Consider the following 23,938-nt stretch of genomic DNA (forward strand, 5'->3'; position numbering starts at 1 on the left):
GGAGGGCTTAGCAGCTATTATTTTTAGTACACCCACAAAACACATAAATGTAATTATATATTCGTATTAAAAATCGTGCTCCATCGAGTTTCTCTTCGCACCACAGGTATACAACGGGTCTTTGAACTAGCAACTGGAAGCCGTCACTGTCGTTTTAAAAGTGCAGTTCACCTTTACTTCCCATGTGATGTCAAAAAAGCGCTGTCTGACTTCCTGCTTAAATAAGACAAGTCACTCTCACGCTACTATGCTCAGAGTCTACCTTATGTTCATACATGCGTGATTAGTGGAATAACATAATCAGTAGATCTTCCTGTCTCCCATCAGAAAACCAACATAGTGGAATCCAGATGGGGGTGTTGTAAGCAATGTAAGTTAATTATACAAAATGTGTTATAAAACACATGATTTTATTTGAAACTATAAATAGATTTGGACTAGCAATTCTTAGCATTTGATGCTGAATGATTATTACTTTAGAAGGTTTAATGGAGTTCCCACTCTACAGTTTTACTGAGTGCATTATCAGCAGTCTTGTGAATCTGCTCCATCTCAGGTGTTGTCTTCTTTTGGAGAAAACCATCAGAATCTCAAGCACTTCAATTCAACAAGCTACGAAAAATAACAATATATTCGAGAAAAATTTTTCAGATTAGTTCTACATGCATTGATGTCATATGAGAGCTTTCTTACAAAAAGGCTTTACAGGTGTGCAATATAGAGCCCATGTGATGATGCCTTATTAAGAAATGTATTATTGGTGTAGGAGTGAGCACTGTTGGCGTAGGAGGGAGCACTGTTGGCAGAGTGAGCAATGTTGGTGAGAAGTGCGCACTGTAGTGTAGGATGTGAGCACTGTTGTGTAGGAGTGAGCACTGTTGAGTGCAGGAGTGAGCACTGTTGGTGTAGGAGTGAGCACTGTTGTGTCGGAGTGAGCACTGTTAGTGTAGGAGTGAGCACTGTTGGTGCAGGATGAGCACTGTTGGTGTAGGAGTGAGTACTGTTGGTGTAGGACTGAGCACTGTTGTTGTAGGAGTGAGCACTGTTGGTGCAGGAGTGAGCACTGTTGGTGTAGGAGTGAGTACGTTTGGTGTAGCGAGTGAGCCCTGTTGGTGTAGGAGTGCGTACTGTTAGTGTAGGAGTGAGCACTTTTGGTGTAGGAGTGAGCACTGTTGGCGTAGGAGTGAGCACTGTTGGTGTAGACTGAGCACTGTTGTTGTAGGACTGAGCACTGTGTGGTGCAGGAGGTGCAGCACTGTTGGTGTAGGAGTGAGTACTTGTTAGTGTAGGAGTGAGCACTTTTTGGTGTAGGAGTGCGCACTGTTGGCGGTAGGAGTGAGCACTGTTGGTGTAGGAGTGAGCATGTTGGTGTAGGAGGGAGTACTGTTCGTGTAGAAGGGAGGAATATGCTCTTTATTTTACCTTTGTAGCGATTTCTTTGTTAGCAGCCATACATGTTATTCACAATGTAAACTCCCTCATAAATTTTAATTCCGTTTTGTCTGACAAAAGAAGTTCCTTTACAATATCAAGCCATGGATTGACCTGAAAAACATGTGGGAAATAACAATGATAGCGGTTGGCACAGAGAAATAAATAGTTCAAAATCACCTTACATTTTTTTAAAGTTGTTGCTTTTTACCTTTACTACTTGACGACAGACTTTCTCACTTGCAGTCAACATTGCTAATGCACCACTAGCAGCCCTAGAACACCCGACCAGAAAGTAAAACATAAGAGCATTCAAGATTTCTCCCCTCCTCAAAGTACTGACCTTTTCAGAGCAACATCTTCTTCTCCACTATAACAAGTCATTAGTTTAACTCTTTCTGTTGGAGAGTCTTCATTCTCATACATTTTAGATACCTGTAAATAACATAAATGATGGGATAATTTAGTATTATAAAACCAAAGCTATGAATCTTCTAGACTGCGAGTGGTCCCACTTTTCCCCTCCAGATTCAGTAAAAACGAGTTTACAGTGTTTTGGGATTCCTGTGGATGCGCACCGCGATTGGACAAGGGAGAGGGAAAAGACCGGAAAAAAAGGGGCCAGTAATTATAATTTCTTACGTGGTGTCTGCAGCCCCTACTTTTCCTCACCCTTCCCCCCGCTTACTCAGCTTCCAATCTATGCGTGTCAACAGGAATCCCAAAACATTTGCCCTTAATGAGTTTTTAGAGGGAAAAGTGGGACCACTCACAGGACTATGGACCTCTTGGACCTTTTTTATGTGGCTGCCAAGTACGGTGAAACCCATTTTATTATGCATGGGTAATCCCTGGGTAAACAGTGCAGACATGACATACTGTACCTCCTCACACAGAATCATATTACACATGCATGGGTAATCCCGGGTAGACAGTGCAGGACACGACATACTGTACCTCTTCACACAGAATCATATTACACATGCATGGGTAATCCCTGGGTAGGACAGTGCAGGCATGACATTACTGTACCTCTTCACACAGAACTCATATTACACATGCATGGGTAATCCCTGGGTAGACAGTGCAGGCATGACATACTGTACCTCTTCACACAGAATCATATTACACATGCATGGGTAATCCCTGGGTAGGACAGTGCAGACATGAACATACTGTACCTCTTCACACAGAATCATATTACACATGCATGGGTAATCCCGGGTAGACAGTGCAGACACGACCATACTGTACCTCTTCACAAAGAATCATATTACACATGCATGGGTAATCCCTGGGTAGGACAGTGCAGGCACGACATACTGTACCTCTTCACACAGAATCATATTACACATGCATGGGTAATCCCTGGGTAGACAGTGCAGACACGACATACTGTACCTCCTCACACAGAATCATATTACACATGCATGGGTAATCCCTGGGTAGACAGTGCAGGCATGACATACTGTACCTCTTCACACAGAATCATATTACACATGCATGGGTAATCCCCTGGGTAGACAGTGCAGGCATGACATACTGTACCTCTTCACACAGAATCATATTACACATGCATGGGTAATCCCTGGGTAGACAGTGCAGACACGGCATACTGTACCTCTTCACACAGAATCATATTACACATGCATTCTGTTGCAGCTCTCTTTAACATTTCATCTTCATCAAACATTAACATCTCAATATCTGGTATTTCCTTTTTGCTTTATGATTTGTTTTCTGTATAAGAGAAATGGATATGTTCAGCTAATAGAATAACTGCTTCATTCCTTTGTCATAAATAATTACTTACCGTACATCATCATTTAGCTGTGCCAGGTTGGTAAGAGCCAATAAGGCTTCAAACTGTGCAAACCCTGGAAAACAAAACAAAAACGTATTGGGCAACGAACTGAGCAAAAGCAAAACATGAATGACAATCTATATAATTAATAGATAGTCTTACTCTCTTAGAAGGATGAAGCATCTTAATCAGAGGACGGATCAAACCAAAACTCTATAAACAAATAAAAACAAGATACTTAGATACTGGTAGAATGAGCTTCACTGTTTTAACATCGGCAAGTGAAGCTGCACTGTTTTCACATCGACATGTTTTCTTCAAGACAGATTTCAGTATCTTCAATGTATCATCTAATGAAGCCTTTGCAAAGGATGCATATAACAGTCACTCTCAATAATATAAATAAATAAAATGCACTAACTTTGTGACCTGGAAAAGCGAACTCAGGGTTCAATGAAATGGCTATCTTAGCTAAAGCCTGAACTGCTTGGTCCATCCCCTTTTCTGTGTTCTTTTCAGCCAATGAAAGAAGAGCCTAATAAAAGCAAGACAAAATCAAAACCAACATTTTCGTAAATGTATTAAAACAAGAGAATCAAGTATTTACCTTAACTCCTCCCTGCTGAACAGTAATCCCACGATGTTCCTCATGTGTTACGATACCACAAAATACTCTACAACAAGCAAGAATATCAGTTGTCATCAGATAGGTCTGCCGGAGCACCTGCTGTTGTTTGTAAGAGGTTGTCTAGTACCTTGCAATCATTTCACGGCTTGCTAGACTCTCTGTGTTGCAAAGCTGGACCAGTGAAGAGACAATTCCTTCCTGAAATAAAAAAAAAGCACCGTTATGTTATAACATTTAGTGTGCTGCTGTCCATCAAGTGAACAAACCTACCTTAACAAGTATGTCAATGCGCCTTTTAACATATTCTTCACCATCCTGTTTGAAAACACCACAATGATTTAATGAATACTAAAAAACGTCATTAAATGAACATAATAAGGTCAAGCCACTAATACCTTTTCCGCCAGCTTTGGCATTTTGACTTTTGCAAATTCACCCAGTTTTTTTCATCTCGTCAGGGATTTCAGGCTTGTCAAAGGTGTGGTGAGGTTAACAAGAGTTTGACAAACTCCATACAATAGAGAACTGTCTTCACACTACAAGACATCAAACACCTATCATTTAATTGATCATACACTTGTTCCTCCCTTATTTCCTTCATTCGTCTGTCCATCCCTTACTTCCATCATTATATTCATTTGCATGAAGCAAACATTATATATCTAACCTTGGTGAGGTCAATCAAAGCATGTAAGGCTGTATTGTCATTAATAAACTCTTCCTGCAAAAAGAACTCTGCTGTAAGAAACACACTAGTAGTTAACCAATTATGACAGTGTGATGGGACAGTGGGATGGTACAGTGGGATTGGACAGTGTTATGGGACAGTGGGCTGGGACAGTGGGATGGGACAGTGTGATGGGACAGTGGGATGGGACAGTGAGATGGGACAGTGTGATGGGACTGTGGGATGGGACAGTGGGATGGGACAGTGAGATGGGACAGTGTGATGGGACAGTGGGATAGGACAGTGGGATCGGACAGTGTGATAGGACAGTGTGATGGGACAGTGGGATGGGGCAGTGGGATGGGACAGTGGGCTGGGACAGGGGGATGGGACATTGTGATGGGACAGTGGGATGGGACAGTGGGATGGGACAGTGGGATGGGACAGTGGGATGGTATAGTGGGATGGGACAGTGTGATGGGACAGTGGGATAGGACAGTGTGATGGGACAGTGTGATGAGACAGTGGGATAGGACAGTGGGATGGGAAAATTAACAGTAAGTAACAGAATATAATCCACCTTTACTTCAGCATCCATGGAAAGAAACGATAAACCCTCAGCAGCCCACTTACGAAGTTCCATCTCATTTTTAGATTTGGTCAAAAATCTGATCAATACAAATAGTTACATTTTCTTAGATGGCAGAAGAGCAATTGTCACAACCAAAACTGTCTTGCTACATATACAGAGCTTACCCTTGAACTGATTTGTAAAGTTTTAATGTAGCCCCTTCAGCAAAGGTTTGATCTTCTGCTGATCCACCTCCTGTAGTACCTAGCTTACACAATCCCTAACACATATTGAACATCATTACATCATTGATTATACACAATAACAGTCAACCATCACTTGCCCTTAGCACAAGGGAATAAGAAGAGAAATTAAAAACTACTATAAAAAGTTTGCCTTTATATTTTGATGTTTTGGATGTTAGTCCTTTGCCAGTGAGTAAATACTTCATGTACCCGTACACTGTAAAATTACTCTGAAGAAGAAATAATGTATCCTAAAAGTCAGAATATAGTGACAAACTTATTTACACTGTGTTCAAGTTTCCCTCTAATTCAATTGTTGTATTCAACACACCAACACAGTCCCAACAACTAGTAACCACTAGTCATTCTTATTCACTTGTTGTATTCAACACACCAACACAGTCCCAACTAGTAACCACTAGTCATTCTTATTCACTTGTTGTATTCAAAGCACCAATGCTGTCCCAAATAGTAATCGTTAGTCATTATCAGCTTACCACAAGAGCTCGTACACGCACTCGATCATTCTTCAAGTGGTACAAATGTTTGAGGGACGCCAAACCCTTGATTTTTAAAAACACAGTATATCTATTAGCAATCACTTCAATATATAAGTAGCAGCAATATCAAACGAAATATTCTTTTGTTCTTTAAATGGAAACGTTTTCATTATGACCAGCCAATTGCAACATACCGTATTTACTTGTTTGAGCGCTGCAGCGCTTATTACACCTTTTGGTTTTCATATGCAGTGTTAATTTGGGGGCGGAGTTTATTTGAGAGTGGCACTTATGTTTAAAAAATGCTATTACCATATACATGATGTGTAACCAATGATTTTTAAAAAGTGAATATGAACATTTAAAAAACAAAAAATACCATGGCATGGTTTTCATGATATGGAACTTAGCAACTTGCTGGATAGTACAGCAACAATACACTAAGTCTTACTAACAACAATGATTTACATACTGCTTCTCCTAGTGTTGAGCACAGGGTCTTGTCTGATGTTGCTAAGGCCAGAGTTTCAGCAGCCACAATCTGATAACACAACATAAACATAAAAATACAATACATGTACAAAAGATCATGCTCCATTTTCAGGGGGCACACAATATGATTGATTATGAGGGACCATTCCTTTGTTATTTATTGGCTTTAAGTGAATTCAAGTCCTTACTTGTTTACACTATACTAATATACCAGGTCTGATTAAAAATGACTTGTATTTTAATATCAAGTGGTGATAGGGTTAGGGTTAATGTTGGTATTTAAGTCAACTGATGCCTGTGTACCTGTATTTCCAAGCCTTCTTTGGTACTCAGAGCAACGATAAGGTTTGTTATCTCATCTGATTTCAGTAAAGAAGAGGCACTTTCTTGACATCCCTAAACAACCAAACAAAGACAATATCCTGATATACATGTGCTGCATATGATGAAGTAAACCATCTAGTAAATAAATATGAACAAATGTTCACAAGAGGTCAAGGTGATGAAGAATGGTGTGAAGGATACAAGCTACATGTAACAAGAAAGTATTTGACTTACTTGAATCAAAGCACAGAGAGCTGTGCAACCTTCAATATGACTCTGGACATTTGTTTGCTTCATGAACTTCCTACATACAACAGTTAACACCCAGATATCAGCTGATAAAGACTAAAATAATTACACAGCTTTAAATAAACGGCTTACTGTATGATCTTACATTATTACTGCTTCCACATCACTAGTAAATGAACCTCTATTCTTATCATCATGTCTAAAGAAGGAAAGAAAAACAATTCATAATAAAGAACATCAGTCTAGAAACTGTTTTCAGAAAGCTGTGACATACAAGAATAGTTAAATATAACAACTGTTATCACTTTATAACCCAATGGCTGCATTGATTAAAAATATGCATAATTGTAATATGCAGTTGACACTGCAATAAATACTACTTCAGACATCTAGGTAAGTAATAACTGGCTTATTCATTACAGGTCACTTATCTGTCATTGGACAATATTGTACTAACCCTACTGAGTCCCAGGTAGAGGCTAACAAGACTGATCTGTCATTGGACAATATCGTACTAACCCTACTGAGTCCCAGCTAGAGGCTAACAAGACTGATCTGTCATTGGACAATATTGTACTAACCCTAATGAGTCCCAGGTAGAGGCTAACAAGACTCATGATCTGTCATTGGACAATATTGTACTAATCCTAATGAGTCCCAGGTAGAGGCTAACAAGACTGATCTGTCATTGGACAATATTGTACTAACCCTAATGAGTCCCAGGTAGAGGCTAACAAGACTCATGATCTGTCATTGGACAATATTGTACTAACCCTAATGAGTCCCAGCTAGAGGCTAACAAGACTGATCTGTCATTGGACAATATTGTACTAACCCTAATGAGTCCCAGGTAGAGGCTAACAAGACTCATGATCTGTCATTGGACAATATTGTACTAACCCTAATGAGTCCCAGGTAGAGGCTAACAAGACTCATGATCTGTCATTGGACAATATTGTACTAACCCTAATGAGTCCCAGGTAGAGGCTAACAAGACTCATGATCTGTCATTGGACAATATTGTACTAACCCTAATGAGTCCCAGGTAGAGGCTAACAAGACTCATGATCTGTCATTGGACAATATTGTACTAACCCTAATGAGTCCCAGGTAGAGGCTAACAAGACTGATCTGTCATTGGACAATATTGTACTAACCCTAATGAGTCCCAGGTAGAGGCTAACAAGACTGAAATGTGCATTCTGGTGTTTTCAGACACTTGAAGGGTTCTCTTATCTTCTGATAGAAGAGGGGCTGCCATAGCAGCAACCTCCAACACAAGTGCTAGCCCTAGAAAACCAGACAACATATGCTATTCAACTGACATGCTATTCCTGATTGACAGGGAACACCTTTCAGGACTACAGTACATTATAATAACAATATATGGTAACTAGCATAACAATGATGACATAAAATTGATCACTGCAAACCAACCTTTCATCTCCATAAACATCAAAACTAGCAGTTTGTTCTTTGGAAAGGTTTTAACGAAGGCATCAATACATTCATCACGACAAACTGCTGTCACCCTGTGGTTAAGATAAATAAAATTGTACATTGATGGATGTAATATTGGGTAGTTTCAGCCTAATTGTGATATTGGGGTACCTGTGGCTATGATAAAACAGCCTTCAAATCCACGCCTCCATTTGGAGACCACTTTCGACACCACATGTCAAGATAGCAGCTTTAAGATTGTTTTTTAATATCCACAGCTAGGTAACTTAAAATTACATTGATCATTATCACTTATTAAAAAAAACTTATATTCTTATAAACTTACTTTTCATTTCTGATTGCCAGCAACAAATGACTGACAATGGCCTTATTTTCATCTTCATTCACTGGTAAAACAAACCAAACAGAATAAAAGATGAGTAACAGTCTGTAATGTAGCTTGGTTCTACTGATCAATATAATATATAACAATAATACATGGTGGTACCTAGTTTAAAGGGCAGTGGAGGGCTGTATCCTTTGGTGTTATACCATTGCTTTAAATCATCAGTCAAGGTAGGCATGTCTGAGAGTGAATCTAGTGCTGCATGTAGAACAGCAACAGTTGCTTTACATACATCTGCCGATGGCTAAAACAAATCCAATGATTTGTTATGAATACTTTGATGAAGCTTAAACTAGCTTTAGTTAGTTAACTGGAGTCCAAATGCAACCATACTCCTATGATGTTGTTAAGAAGGTAACAAGGGAACATCAAACTTACTGACTCCAAAAATGCAGAACATTTTTCCATGGTCACTTGATGTAATACGGCAGAGGCCTGACAAAAAACCAAAATGACTTCAATAAACAAATGAAAATACTTCTTCTGACCTGTTATCAAGAGATGGTGTGGTTAAAAAGTCACAGCATAAGACTAATAATTAATATATATCAATGACCTACCCTTGAGGAAGACTTTGTACAAAGTCCCTTCAACACTAATAATCCAGCCACAATCTGTTCTTCTGAGTTGGTATTCAATAAGCTGATAATCTGCTTGACTCCCTCTCCTGGACATATAATAAAACGTCAAATGCTAGCCAACAACATCAGCTCATTTGTATTGCTTGAAAAAGCACAAAATTTGCTGATTGTGATAGGGGAAGGGATTGGGAAAATCTAAGTTAGACAATCTCATCATTGACTACTGTATGCAAAATGAAACCAGAGGAGGTTTCTTGCATATTGGGGATATTTTGGACAAAAAAGAGTAAAAAAAGCATCCTGAATCCAAATCCCAAACTAGGGGGGGGGGGCTCCCTCTAGATCAACCCATGATATAATTTTGTATAATTGTATACTTGTATTGTATTGTATATAATTTTGTTTACCTCCTTGAAAGATAACTAAATGGGGGGACTATAACCCCATTACCTCCCCCTCTAAAACTTGTCATTTCTAATCACCACCACAAAGTACAGCAGTGGCACAGCTCAACAGGGTTGAACTGAAAGCATGTGAAGGCACCTCTAGCAGCCACTATACAGTCCATGTTTGATCCTGGAGCACAGCTCTAACCAGTTTGAATTAGTCCGGGTTGATTTAAGAGGAGGGAGGAAAAACTGGAGGGCTGAAAAAACCCTCAGAGTCACAAACAGAACCAACCAGTTCAGCTCACATGGGGTGACTAGGATTTGAACGCTGGACCTCAGAGGTGAGTAGAGTGCGTTTTACAACCTCTCATAATAAAACTTTACCTACTTGAAAGCTAACTTAAAGGAGGCACCAGGACCCCATTAACCCTCCCTCTAAATCCACCGATTATAACATTTTGTTTACCTCCTTGAAAGATCTTTTGTGCACCAGCTTCTTCCTTGGACAGGATTACTAAATTCTTCAACGCCTGGACAAAGAGACAACTTGATTTCAGTATTATACTTTGTATGACTTGCATAGACTTGAACCCCAGGAGGTCATGGTTCAAGCCTCAGAAGCTGGACTTACAATCAAAGTCTTAAAATATTTGAGCAAAAGTTGCTGCTTTTACTCTAAATCCTTTTTAATGCAAATGGTTAGACCTTCACAGTGGCTCGGATGACCATGTGAAATGGCAATCCTGTCTCACATAGAGATGTTAACGTGGAGGGCCACAAGTTTATCAGTGCTAAGTTGGCAACTGTCAAATGTCACCTGTCTCTATATTGTATGTATTATATATTATTTGTGAGCCATCAGGTGAGCAGCAACACTAAACTTGTGGTCTTCCTGTGTTACAGATGCTAGCTAAAATCTCGATTTGAGAAATTTCGTGTTGGTTTGTGGAGATGTTCTTCATATGTGTAACAACAAGCATACATGAATTATCCCGGGGGGGGGGGGACTCTGGGAAAAAAGTACCGGGGATGCTCGTCGTATCTCATAGGGTAAACATTCGCGATTTGGTATCTTTTAGGGTGTTAAATGCAAATTTTTGAAAACCAGCATTTTCTGGTATCTCTTAGGGTGTCGGAAAAGGAGAGAAGCATGCATTGGTATGGCTTATCCTAGGCGCTTTTAATATTATTTGTTGTGGTATCTCTTAGGGGTTAAAAATCATTCAGCCACGCCTTTTTTTTAAAACTTCCGGTATCTTTTATGGGTCTTTTTGAAAATTTCCGACGAGCATCCCCGGTAACTTTTTTACCGGAGTCCCCCCCCCCCCCCCCGGGTGAATTATAGCTAAACATGACTATGAATGAGCTTACAAAAATAATGATTAATTAACACTATATTATGGTGATATCTATTTCACGGGTTGATACTAATGATTACTACAGCTTGCAGCATTTCACTTTTTATTAGAAACAACTAGTATATGTATATAGTAGGACAAAAACATACCTTCTTTTTTCTTTCTTCTGTATCTTTGTCTCCAAATAATGATGTAAACATCTCACTCACCAAACCATCTGTGGTTCTCACTTTTTCAGACTTTAATGAACACAGTTAAATGTATTAATCTAATGATACTGGTCATGTTGTCTCCTCTATAGATTTGACTTCTATTTACCTTAAGGACATTATTTCATTTATTATATAGAAAATGATCATAACTTCTCATCAAGAATAGATGACTTGCATTAACAGGCCAAGTGAGGCTATAGCTACCCTCTCAAAACAAGCAGTGTTGTCAAAACAAACTTGGGAAAATGCACTAGACGGCAACAGCTTACCAGCCAACACTTTTCATAAAGCATTCCATCCCTCTTGCTAATATTGAGATAACATTGACATTAACCAGTTGTTAGTTTTAGCCTTGGTCTGATGATGTCACAATAATGTACAGCAGAAAAACTAACCTTAGCTTGCAACTGTGAACCAAGTCTTCTTAACACTACTTGAAAAGATGAGTTCTGAGAAACATTACAATCAGATGAAAGTATCAACCTAATTTCTGGTATATATTCAATGCCTCATAGCGCTATACTGTATTATCGTTTATCAAATAACAAATCAATGCAAAGCAAGAATACAAGCAGTGAATTAATCTGGTGTATTTTACCTTACGCTCAATCCTTGTCAGAGTGTGAATGTCTTTAAATGCTTCTTCTAATCTGCCAAGATGCTCTAGTGCTTGACACCTTCTGTACAAGGCCTTCGAATCATTTACTAATACTTCTAACGCTGTGAGAAAGAAGATGATGTAACATGCTAAATAAACTGTACATGTATTCCCCCTGTGAGTTGCTTTTAAGTTAGCCTCCCTTGTACATGTAAGTATCATTTGTGATTCTAAGGTTCACCCAGCTCAGGCCCTCATCACCAACATCCATTAGTTTGATAAGATTGATTTTTGGTTTATTTTGTTTTGGATTTCCTAACACTATATATAAACACTTTAAAATTCCAACAGTAATCACTGCTTATGTTTTCCACAGCTTATCAGACGATTGTCTGGCAGTGTAGACAAGGGTTATTTGATTGGTTAATGTGATGTTTTTTATTCTTTCTACTATAGTAATACAACTTACCATTTGTACAATCTTCTACTGTATCTTCATAATTTTCCTGTTGAATTAATTAAATCATATCACGCTCACATTTGACTAGCATTATCTACATGAATCATCACTCATCTGAGCTAGCCATGCAGGTAATTGTTAGTTATGTCATCACTGGAAGCATAACAGGTCTAGACTTTGTTCTGAGGAATTGTACATTTTTTATCAGGGAAAGGGTTAGGGCTTCAGAGGAGAGGGTTATCAGTGAAAATTTGAATTTTCATTTTCATTTTGACCAAAGCTCAGTTCTCTTCTTGATTTAATAGGAGGGTCATGAACTTCTTACTGAAGGAAAAGGGTGGAGGCCACAACCAAATTACTGCAATGCCCCTAGCTCCCCCCCCCCCCCACCCCAACAAAAAAACTGTACCTTTGTTAATCATTTTGTATAAAAACCTGCATAAAATAGTTTCAATACCCATGAATCTGTTGATCAATACTCACCAGTTTCAAGTGACAAGCTGCCCTGTTTTTCAATACTGTTGCTTTATCTTGCAGTCTTTCTTTATCTTTGTCGCCAGATGAGTACAAATTCAGTGCTTTGGTGTAATTCACTAATGCTGCTTCATAATCACCTTTCTTAAAGTAATCATTACCTTCCTCCTTGAGTGCAAGGGCATTCTGGTGAAATTCCTTATAACAGAGCATATCATCAGGTAAATTTCACAGTGGATATGATTGTATATAATTTTATGTACAGCACTGTATGTGCACGTCATCTACTGTAAGGGGAATATAATTCCACATGGGAATATACATGTTCATATTGTAGAATACATCTATCCTTTAGTTTAATCTTCGTAGAAAATTACACTTAGAATATTTTTAAGCTTACTTATCAACGTGAAAATAATCTTTCTGAACAAAGCTTACACAAGTGATTGGTTCCCCCGAGAATGCAGGCAAAGACACCGGCATATATTAATCTATTGGCAGAGAATGAAAAACAGACAGACAGCATCACAGTAAGCATGTATGTGTGTGTATTAATGTTGTTCTGTTATACTAGGCCTGTTCTAAGACCAACACCCTTAACATACCACAACATAACATTAACTTACCTCAGCCATCAATTACCGAATATTAAACTCCTTTAGGTCTAGTATCTTGTTATTTAGCGGCAATCAGTAGTGAATCCACCCAGTTTTTCAATACATTCTTCTTTCGTTCTTCTTCAAATCTTCACAAACTTCTTCCTACGAGCCCGCATCTCAATCTGTCAGCAGTATTCATAACATGAGCCCACGATCAGTTCAGCATGTTTGTTCATAAATAGATGCGTGCGCCCTTTGTTTACATCAGACATCTGTCAAAAAAAATGGCGGAAGGGTCAGAGGAAGGAGGTTCGATGGATGGATCAAGTAATACTATCACATCCAGCCGATCCTCACCTCCAAGCTCACCCATTAAATACTCTAGATCTGGCCAGACGGTACGAATACCTGTTACTAGAATACGATGTGGAAAATGGGATATTCGCAGTGAAGAAAGATGGCTAGAATACACACCTTCTTGTACCTCTTTAAAAATAGTCTTCCATGACCGACAACACTTTGATCACGAAGAATGTAAATTATTTTACTTGGACGATATATCTGCCGCTGATCTGAGGATTACTACTAAGTTTGGGTGCCTGGATGCAATGAACTGCGTATTAACCTTAGAATGTATGAGAAAAATAGAAATCTCGGGAAGCGATCAAGACATCAGCTGTGTTGATGCTCTAGTGGCAGAACTAACATTCCATGTTAACTACACTGGGCAAGTTCGAGACATTATGCGATCTCTTAGACAAGCAAAGATAACTGCGGATGCTGAAACTCTTGATCAAAACGAACACGAATTGCTGGATTACAACAGCTCCAAACTACGCGAGGGACTCCCAGACTGGGTTCAGTACATTCCCATTAAAGTGTACACACCCTTTGTCCGGGGAACCATCGAGTTTGTTCTTACTTTCTATACCATTTTTTCAATTCTGTGGGCCTTATGGCAACTATATCGCCATGTAGATTTTATACGAGCTTATGTTCGCCCGGTCATCGATATGCTTATTTTTCAGATCAAATCTCTGGAGAAGTTCATTCAAGTAGCTAATACCGTGTTTGAGGAATTCACCAAGCAATGGCTTGCATACCTAAAACCAGTTTATGTTATCATTTCTTCCTTTGCTACGCCTTTGGTTGCATGCGGTCAACAATTGTTCTCAGCACTATCCAGTTTATTAGATGTAGTCAGAGTCACCTTTCAGCCGTTCATCAGCATATTTCAACCGTGTTTTCATGTGTTGGGAATTATTTTTATCAAAGCACCAACAGCCGTTCTGAAGCCCATGTACGATATATTTACTACAGTATGGTCTGTTGTGCGTGATTTACTTGGACAAATGCTATATTCTTCACGAATTGTTGAATTTATCAAGACCTTTTTCCAAACGCTTGGAGAATTTTTTGAAAGGAGCGTAAGACTGGACCCTCTAAGAGCTCAATTGATTCTTATGAGGTCTAATGTTCTGAACAGTGGAAAGGCTGTTGGTCTTGGAATGGTGTATATCTACAAAACCATTGAAAGAAGGGTGTGGCTTGTTTTTAGGAGAACACCTGATGACAAAGAAGACTGACTTTTCATTTATTACAAATGTAACCCACAAATTGCCTCAACCAAAGAAAATATTCATTTTTTAAATTATTGCAACATTAAAAACTGGGCAGGGTTTTACATCCATCTAAAAGAAAACTTGAAAGTTACATGTATATGAATATGTGGTTAAGCAAATGAGTGTGGAAAAAAAACATGAATAAATTCTGCTCTGTTGATGACTGATTTACTTGACTGTATTGCTATTACTGATAATACTCTGAATATCTTCAAGGTCCTTTCCTTCTAAAATATATCCATTACATGCTCCAACCTGACCGGGTCTTGTTGATATTTTAGCTGAAACAAATAATTCATCGCATGTTATTGTAAAATAATCATCAGCTGACACAATCGTGATGAATTGTTAATGAATCTTTAAAGAAATGGTTTTGAATCAGCAAATTAAAAGGCATTTACCATATAATACATCTTCATTTAGTAATTTTATGTTATTGTTGTCTTGAGAGGATTGTAGTTTTTCCTGTGGAACAATTAAAAATTTCATTCACAGAATGCTAAGCTACTAAAATAAATAACAATGTAAGGGTAGCATAGCAGTAAAATGTTTTTCACCACCGCGTCCTACATGTTAGGTTTCTTGTTTGATTTCTGTCAGAAACAGGGCAGAATGAATAGCATTTGTTTGATGCAGTTGTCTTCCACCATAAAATCAACATTGAGTATCAACATGTACATGTTGTACAAACAGAATACAGCTATTTTTGAAAAAGGTTGGTGAAGGATTTGTTGCATGTTGCTTACTAAGCTTACATTCATATCTAAATAGAATCAGCACAGAAGAAAATATGCCAGAAAACGTACAGACAAAATTTGGTAAAATTTTATATTGTTGTGACCTTTCACTGATTGAATTCACATCACCCATAGTGCTTTTCAGGCTTGGTTATGTCATTTCTTTACACCAAAGTTGAAATTATAAATAACTTGTACGTTCGACTACAATCAATCATTCACAAGCTTTCAAATCAATACCTCATTGTGCTGTTCTTTGTGCGCTTCATACCTGTAAGTATCAATATTTAAACACTCAGAAGACATGCAGCTACATAAGAAAACTCCAACAATCAAAGGACTATTAGACAAAAAAAAAAAAAAAAAGAAAACTACGCAAAATATTACACTATATTGTCCAGTAATATATCTTAATAAAGTGCAGACAATGGAGAAAGACTGATTACTTTGTTCTATACCCACCATGTTTTAAAGGGATTTGCATCTATTTGAACAATGCTTCCTTTGACAATGACATTTTTCGCTGCGGTACGCTTTTGCGTGTTAAAGTCAATGTAGGGACGCATCCAGGGCTCCTGCGTGAATTTTAGGACTCTGTGGATCTTCTCTACGCGCATTCCGTGTCGCACGTAGAACTGCAGGTTGCGGTAATGTACCACATACTTCTTCTTATCCATCAGGTTCATAGTTAGTTTCCTGTACGGTTTGTAACCAGGGCACATTTGCTTTTGCAGCGGACTTAGCTGCTTAAATGGTATCTCTATCGCTTCTGGTGCTAAGGGGAACTCATTGTGTTCGTCGTGCAGGCGCTCTGGGTACTCCAGATCCACTTCTAAAACGTAACCCTTGTCTTCCTCCTTTCCTACCTGCATGTAGAAGTCTATCGGCTTCACTGGATCCCATTCGAAGTCTCTCACAGGTAGGTACTGTGACATTGCCCAACCATAAAGGTTATTCGCATCCAGGTAGTAAATGTATGTGGGTGGTTTCTCTGGGTCGTGCTCTACTAAGGGGTTGTTTGCGCGGGCGTAACGTCGGCTGGGTCCGCATACGCCGCCACGAATACCGTCTTCCATAAACCGATACATGTCGTACTCCGTTAGGAGATCCAACTGCGCATTTGTCTTCTTTAACAAAGCACTCCAGCTGAGCCCAGGAGCCGTGTAGAAATTAGCGGGATCCAATCCGTAATATTCCATAGCCATCTTTCTGAAGCTTTGGAAAACATCTGCAAGCAGCACTACGTCAGACCTTAGGTAGATGTCGTGGTAGTCCCCCATGTTCTCACACGAGTACTTTTCCCACACGTCTAACGCATGCTGGTACTCCTCATCCTTTATACCGGACTCGTTTAGGGTGCTGTAGAAGCGATCTTTGGGTGGTAGGGACTCTTTGAATCGATCCCAGGAGTCCATGTATTCGTATGGGTAGACTCCTTTCCTTTCCGCGCCATATTGACTGGAAATGGGAAAGTTGGTGTTATACTTTACGAGGTTTGCTAAGGAGTCCGCCATAAACTGCTGCGAATCTAAGAACTTTAGCTTACCCACAGTTACGGACATGTAGCGCTCTTTGTTGTTGGGTATGCATTTGACGTCGGAGCCGTCTGTTCCTTGTAGTAGCAAATGGGAGTCGTAACCGCGGAGGTTGTGAAAGAACACCGGAATCTCCATGTCTGGATTTACTTTGAAGTTTATATTGCATTTCCAATGAGCCGCTCCTCTGTATTTACCCGTGATGTGGCAGTGATCCCTAACCTTATCCACATAGAAATCCTTAACAAATGCTTTGTGGCAGTGAATGCAGTGCGTGGAGGGCTTTCCCGGCTTCTCACCTTTCTTAGCATACTTCCCGCATTTAAAATGAGCTTCTCCTAGATACTTTCCATCTTCATCCCACGCTTTCTTGGCTCGTCTTCCAAACTGAAGAAGCGTATGTTGACAAATGTGACATTTTTTTGCCTTGTTAAAAGCCTCCTGGTTCTCTTTGGTAAATTCCATCTTCTTTGGACGTCTTAATTGTTCTCTAATCTCCCCCTCCTCTTCTCGCAATGCTTCTAGAAACTCATTAGCTGCGTTCTTACCTCGGTAAATCACAGGAGGGTTTGCTTTACCGTCTGATTTGACTACTATGTAACCAAAGGAGCAGATCTCGTGTAATCCTACCTTATTCGTGGCGCCACGTTTCTGCTCTTCCTTAGTTATCAACGCTTCGAAGTCTGCATATATCACGTAAGGCACTTGCATCTGCTTTTGATGGTCTGCGTATGAAAGCTCTTTGTTGGTGGGCATCTGGATCCGTTGCGCCACTTCTTCAACTCCGCGGCAGATCTCATCGTGTTTCTTTAGGGTATTTAAGGATGTAAATGACAGCAAGCAGCAGTCGCAGAAGTACTTTTTGCCTTTGTGCTTAGTATGTCTGTAGAATAGTCTGCTAATGTGTTTAACCCATGAGTAGTGTCCGCCGTGGTAGAATAAATGTACGCGCTCTCCTTTACTTTTTGACAGAACTAACGGTACTATCGTCTGCTCTCTGACTCCGTAAACGTTAATTGCTAGATCGTTTAAAGCATCACATAAAGCATCGATTGTCTTCATTCTTCACGTTTACAATAGCCTTCTTCCTTTCTACCCACGTTGGTAGCGGTACGTAACTCCCCCCTCGTATGGGTACGTACCTGGCTATACTTATCTCTATTCCTTCTACCTCCTCCACTGTCCAACCTGATCCTTCTTTCGTGTAGTTAGACAGCGATTCCATTATTGCTTCTAAGGCTTCGCTGAGTGACCTATCCAGATTCGTGGACTCTAATATCACTAACGACTTTGATCGCAGCATTGCTGTCGTCGTTGCCTCATCTTTTGATAAACTTACTTCTACCATTATACTTGCTTTCAGGGCTCCTAATTCTTCTATACCTTTTCGAAGCGTTCTCTTGACCTTCCTTTCTGACTGACGCCAAAACTGTCTAACATCAATCTCACCGTTACCGGGTATTGACACCGTTTCGAAATTGCTTTGGGATTCCATCTATATAATAGGAGATATCTTGTACCTAATTCCAGACCCTTTTCAGATCGTCGTAGTCATACTCACAATCCTGACAATGCCAAAACAATTTAACCTTAGTCTCAAACTTCTTACCACATCCACAATCATAACTGCTCATACACTTCGTCTTCATTTTCAAATGCTTTTTCAAATCCGCTTCTTTCTTAAAAGTTCTCTTACATTCTTCGCACTCCATATATAGACTAACATATTTAAGTGCGCTGTTGCCCTCAACCACACTTGGAGTGGGGGGTCGTCCGTAGGTGGATTTTTGACACGGGTCTTGCCCGTGTTGAGATTGCGCTGGAACCCCCATTCCCTATACTACTCACATGGGGTGACTGGGATTTGAAGCCCAGACCTCAGAGGTGAGAGGCAAGCGTTTTATATGCCAAGATTTTTGGTAAAATTGAAAACGTTTTTTTTTACCGTGCCATCCTTTTTTACCTTAGTTTGCGAAGTTGAAATGAATATAAATTCCCGGTAAAGATAATAATTACCTCACTAGGCAGCCAATATGAAATGTTCTGGTATACAGGAATGGAAATTCTAGTACTTTATACAGTTCCCCTGTAATCAAAAAAGAGCTACATTAGGACTTATTTTTTAGGACTTATTAGGACTTATTTTTTTACATAACCTATTAGCAAAAGAATATTGAAAACATTAACCTGAGGAGAAACAACAGGGGAACGGAGAATGAAAGGGCGTCTGTTTTCCCAGGCTATGGAAATATGTTATCATCTGAAGATAAAATTAAACGGATAAAATGTTCTTAAAATTTATTAAGTGAAACTATACATTTAAAACAAAAAAAAGACGCTTCAATGCTTCAACGCTTTATTATCCAATCAATTATAGGAAGCCTGGCATTTGTATAGTAAAGTTATGCAAAAAGGTTAAGCCCTAAGAGTATTTTGTGTTCCAATTATATATACTACATATACTAATTAATGTCTGATGAAGGCACAGGATAGTGCTGAAACATGTCTGCAAAACCTAATGTGTTGTGTCTTTTCTTAGATTTCAAAACTAGTAACAGCAATTATAGTGATGGAATATCAATACCTGTACCAACACACACAGCCATTAAAATTATGATGCTGCAATGAAAGAAGTTCAATCAATTTTTTCAATTTTCAATAAATAACTTTGTTTATACTGAGAAGATAAACACTTGACAGTAATTCAACTGATAAACTCCTGGTCCTCTTTTAATGTCTTTAGTTAATTTAAATTAGGGACTCATAAATGAATAAAAAGCAAAAGTAGCCCAATATTTAATAGGTTTTTGATAATAAAGAAATTTAAAAAAACTTACCTGGATATAGTGTTGTAAAATATTTTGTTTATTTCCCTGTTAAAAAACGACATCTTATTAACATAAAATACAATCACATACACTATATCTATCCAAGGGTATTGAGAAGATTAACAGGCTAACTTTGCATTTTTATGGAGATTCTAATAAATTTGACAATGATTCATACCTCAATTTTAAAGATTTGAGAGAATTTTCTGTATACAGGTACATTCCTTTAAATTGAATATTAACAAAATTCACACGATCATGTTTAGAATAGAACCATCAGCTTTAATTTTAATAATATCAACCTACCAGCAAAGATACAATGCAATATCATCCATGTGTAGCCAATACGGTTAAACTATAAAGACGTATTTAATCAAAATTAGTGTAAATCTACAAATGGCCTATCACGAATTCTGAATTATTGTTGAGTTACTAGTGGTCTATTTGTAACAGACCACTAGCAGTGAAAAGTGCTGGTTTTGAAAACCAAAACAATACAAAAAATAAATTATTTCAACCTAATTTCAAAATTGTTTGTTTTTATTTATTTGATAACTTGATTTATACTAATATAAACAATTAGCCCTCTTATCCTTATTCTCTATGAATTAATTCTGCTTTTGGCCTCATGAACTATAATTGGCTTTTAGTCAAACCCAACTAGTGTTCTATCATCAATGCTGCATTCTAAATGGATGATCTAATACTAGCAATAAGTTATAGCCTACAACTAGTAGCAAAAAAGCCAGCTTAGAAAACCAAAACATTAAATTTACTTTTAATTAAAAATTTGTTTGCATCTTGATATTTGATCAACTAAGTTGGATTTGACTAAAACAATTAATCCTCTTAGCCTCATGGCCTATGAGTCAATAGCTCTTTCGGTCTTTGACCTCAAGAGCTATTGACTCATAGTCCATTAGGGCTGAAGAGGACTAATTGCTATTAATAGACCATACTGGCTGTAGGTTTAATTTTTCACTAAATACTTTAATGTAACTGATAATAGTTTTGATAAACAATTAATGGATAAGACTCACTGAGCATGATAATCAGTGATGAGCAAGGCTGAGGTCTGTGTTATTCCCAAAAAGCTATTAAATAAAATGTATAATAACACCACCTACCTGAGGATCTGATCTTGCAATGATAACAGATGACAAGCCAACAAGAGCTAGACTTGAAATCATAAGAATAAATTAATCCTTACTGAATATCAATATCTTTTCCATCTTATTTGGATAACAAGACATGCCTTACAGACAAACTAATTTCTTACCAGAGAGTTGGGAGAACCTGCAATGCCTAAAAAAGAACAGAATTTGATTCTTAAGGATCTTATAATGATCACCAAGCTAAAAATGATATAATAATAGATTTTTTTCAGCAATATTTAAGCATGTCTAATGCATAATTAGAAATAAAGCCAATCAGTATTAACAGGGATCAGGTCCTTATTTCTTAACCACTTAGCTATAGTGCAGTTATTCAAGAAAAATAAAATGGATGTGCATGCATGCATGCAGTAAACAGTTATAAAGAACATTTAATACATGGCAGGTTAGTCAATAGAGAGATTTACAAACAATAGGCCCTTTGCACCTCAGTAATTATGTACTGATTAATTCACTGAGAACAAATGAATGAACATCTCGATTCCCATGGGTGAAATATACTGGTGAGCAAACAAACTTTCTACAACCTGTTTTGAGAGATCGTAATAAAAGGGCATTTTGTAACACACTGGTTACACATCGTTTCATTCAGTTCTTTACAAGTAGCTAGTGACCGTTAACTGCAAAGGGCCTATTAGAATTGCCCTATTTCACTATGACATCATATCAAAACAATCTATTGTTTAAACGCAAAGGATCATGGTCATCGGAGGGGGGTCAAATTGTTCTAAAACCTGTATCAATCCACGAAGAAAAGTAAAATAGCCAGCAAACGCTCAGAATATTTTTTAGTAAATATTAAAACATATTATATCTGAAAACCAGGCCATTTTAGATTAAACTGTTTCACTAGGAGCAAATTTTGTTGAATTTTCTATTGGATTTGGCATTTCTATCCCCCACATAAACAAGCAGTGACGTCATAGTGAAATAGGGCAATTAGATAAGCAATCAATGTACAAACTTTAAGAAAAAAAGTATGGGAAGTTTTTTACACATATTTGGATATTTGTTTCTTACTTTTTTGTGCAGAATTGTTTCTATTAATGAGACCCACATAAATGTCATGTAATGTAGAACACAGAATACTGGTATAGGCTAGGAGAAAGAAAAGGGAAGAATTATTAAATAAATACAATGATATAATAATATATGGAAAACTATAGCATAGCCATGATATATATAGTGAGCGCTTTGATTGGTTAATTAGCATGCACAATTGTGCATCTAAAAATTTATGGTGCATGCTGATGTCAGTTGAGTAGCAGGCACTACGTAATGCAGATTTCTTGATTAACAAAGACTTTTTATGCTTTTGCTATGTTATAAAAACATTGGTCATCGATTAGCGTGAATCCATCAAGTTTTGTTCGGGTGCTTAAGCACTCAAGAAGCTAGAGGCTACGCCTGGTGCAACTTAGCAACCTCTTGCATGCACCCAAAACTGGATGGATACATGCTAATCGATGACCAATCCTCTAATTCTGCACAGTACTGTGTCATACCAGCTTTGACAATGCAACAGAACCTGAGTAGATCATTCCTGTGAAGTATACAGTTGCTGGAAACCAGGCAATCATGATATTCCTGGAAAATAAACAATAGCTAGCTGATAAGGAGCACCCATTCAAGACTCTTGAACGAATTTACATCATTTGATCTTTGTACCTGTTAACTGTTAAGTCCAGTTGTATATATCCAATACCATGAAGGATCAAAAGAACTACAGCCACTGTACCTGTTTGCCAGCTAATGTTAACAGGTACATTATATTCAGTCTTAAATCAGGCATGTATTGAATTTTACTATCTTTCAATAAACTTATATACCTTTGATAAATTGTTGGGTATGTAAATTTCAGTGTTGATAGAACATACTGTAAAGAAACAAAGTGTATGAACAACAGGCAAAATCACGAACTAGCTAAAACGAATGAACTAAATGGAAAAAAAGCAATTTGGTAAAGTACTCCAGATTATGAATCAGTAGTATCTACACTAGGAGATGAAAAAGCAAAGAAAAATTACTTTAAATGGCTTATTACGTCATACCTTGTTTGTTAACATCGTGATTAAAGTTAAAGAACAAAATACGAATAACAACCCCCTTGTCTGCCATGTTGGCATCGTTGTGAAATTACACAGGAATCCTGCTTCAGTTTCTACTGTACCACAGGAACCCCAACAAACAGATTTTAAAACTACACGCAATTATTTACATATGATGATATTACACCTTTTGCCGTTCATTAACAGAAAATGTACATTCATTTGTGCCAATAGTTGTATCAATAACGTGTAATGTACTTTCATCAACACCACAAGTAACATCATTAGCAGCAGTAAGGGGGACTCGCGGTCAATGTCAAAGATTTACGGGTTTTACAGGCGGTTTAAGGAAGGCGCCGGCAGCGGGAAATACCCGTGTCTCGTTATTTGTTGCTGCTATGTTAGGAATATTTGTCTTACATATGCATGAATGTAAAAAGTTCACCAATGACTTCTGTATAATTTGCCTAAGATCCAAAGTTAACATACCCAAGCCCAAGGGTTTCTGGTGTTGTGGTAAGAAAATGCAAATAGAAGACGACACGTCAGCACAGTGTTACGAGTG

At 38.2% G+C, this 23,938-nt stretch overlaps 2 protein-coding genes and 1 pseudogene across 4 annotated transcripts; 1 reads left to right on the forward strand and 2 right to left on the reverse strand.

Moving 5' to 3' along the window:
• Positions 1 to 702: 702 nt before the first annotated feature.
• LOC148911539 (protein unc-45 homolog B-like) lies at positions 703 to 13,709 on the reverse strand (annotated as a pseudogene). The gene is made up of 33 exons (XR_016119591.1): positions 13,456 to 13,709; positions 12,839 to 13,027; positions 12,365 to 12,401; positions 11,896 to 12,017; positions 11,693 to 11,746; positions 11,235 to 11,324; positions 10,194 to 10,257; positions 9,318 to 9,424; positions 9,136 to 9,192; positions 8,860 to 9,001; positions 8,698 to 8,758; positions 8,349 to 8,443; positions 8,069 to 8,201; positions 7,057 to 7,110; positions 6,897 to 6,966; positions 6,642 to 6,734; positions 6,319 to 6,387; positions 5,844 to 5,909; positions 5,287 to 5,381; positions 5,111 to 5,198; positions 4,531 to 4,584; positions 4,259 to 4,399; positions 4,134 to 4,178; positions 3,991 to 4,061; positions 3,843 to 3,909; positions 3,657 to 3,770; positions 3,400 to 3,448; positions 3,245 to 3,311; positions 3,053 to 3,171; positions 1,775 to 1,866; positions 1,643 to 1,706; positions 1,423 to 1,545; positions 703 to 1,320 (listed from the first exon to the last, which is right to left on the reverse strand). The product of XR_016119591.1 is annotated as a protein unc-45 homolog B-like (transcript).
• Positions 13,693 to 15,217, forward strand: LOC116306887 (uncharacterized). Its single transcript, XM_031717019.2, has one exon. The coding sequence runs from the start codon at positions 13,713 to 13,715 to the stop codon at positions 15,012 to 15,014; it is 1,302 nt and encodes a 433-aa protein (XP_031572879.2). The 5' UTR covers positions 13,693 to 13,712; the 3' UTR covers positions 15,015 to 15,217.
• LOC148911540 (UDP-N-acetylglucosamine transporter SLC35D4 homolog) lies at positions 14,999 to 23,480 on the reverse strand. 2 transcript variants are annotated; one of them, XM_089028876.1, is made up of 15 exons: positions 23,377 to 23,480; positions 23,155 to 23,201; positions 22,994 to 23,074; positions 22,831 to 22,912; positions 22,346 to 22,423; positions 21,430 to 21,455; positions 21,278 to 21,329; positions 20,457 to 20,505; positions 20,329 to 20,374; positions 20,160 to 20,195; positions 19,907 to 19,941; positions 19,339 to 19,408; positions 16,028 to 16,058; positions 15,452 to 15,515; positions 14,999 to 15,331 (listed from the first exon to the last, which is right to left on the reverse strand). In XM_089028876.1, the coding sequence occupies exons 1-15, from the start codon at positions 23,449 to 23,451 to the stop codon at positions 15,219 to 15,221; spliced, it is 885 nt and encodes a 294-aa protein (XP_088885002.1). In that variant the 5' UTR covers positions 23,452 to 23,480; the 3' UTR covers positions 14,999 to 15,218. The 2 variants fall into 2 exon arrangements, with proteins under 2 accessions (XP_088885002.1, XP_088885001.1); XM_089028875.1 differs by lacking the exons at positions 19,339 to 19,408; positions 19,907 to 19,941; positions 20,160 to 20,195; ... (7 more) ...; positions 23,155 to 23,201; positions 23,377 to 23,480 and adding an exon at positions 16,250 to 19,257.
• Between the last annotated feature and the right edge of the window lie 458 nt (positions 23,481 to 23,938).

Source organism: Actinia tenebrosa, unplaced genomic scaffold, assembly GCF_029948245.1.
Source record: "Actinia tenebrosa isolate PJP-AT-01 unplaced genomic scaffold, QUT_ActTen_1.0 PGA_scaffold13__45_contigs__length_12533684, whole genome shotgun sequence".
NCBI classification, from domain to species: Eukaryota; Metazoa; Cnidaria; class Anthozoa; order Actiniaria; family Actiniidae; genus Actinia; species Actinia tenebrosa.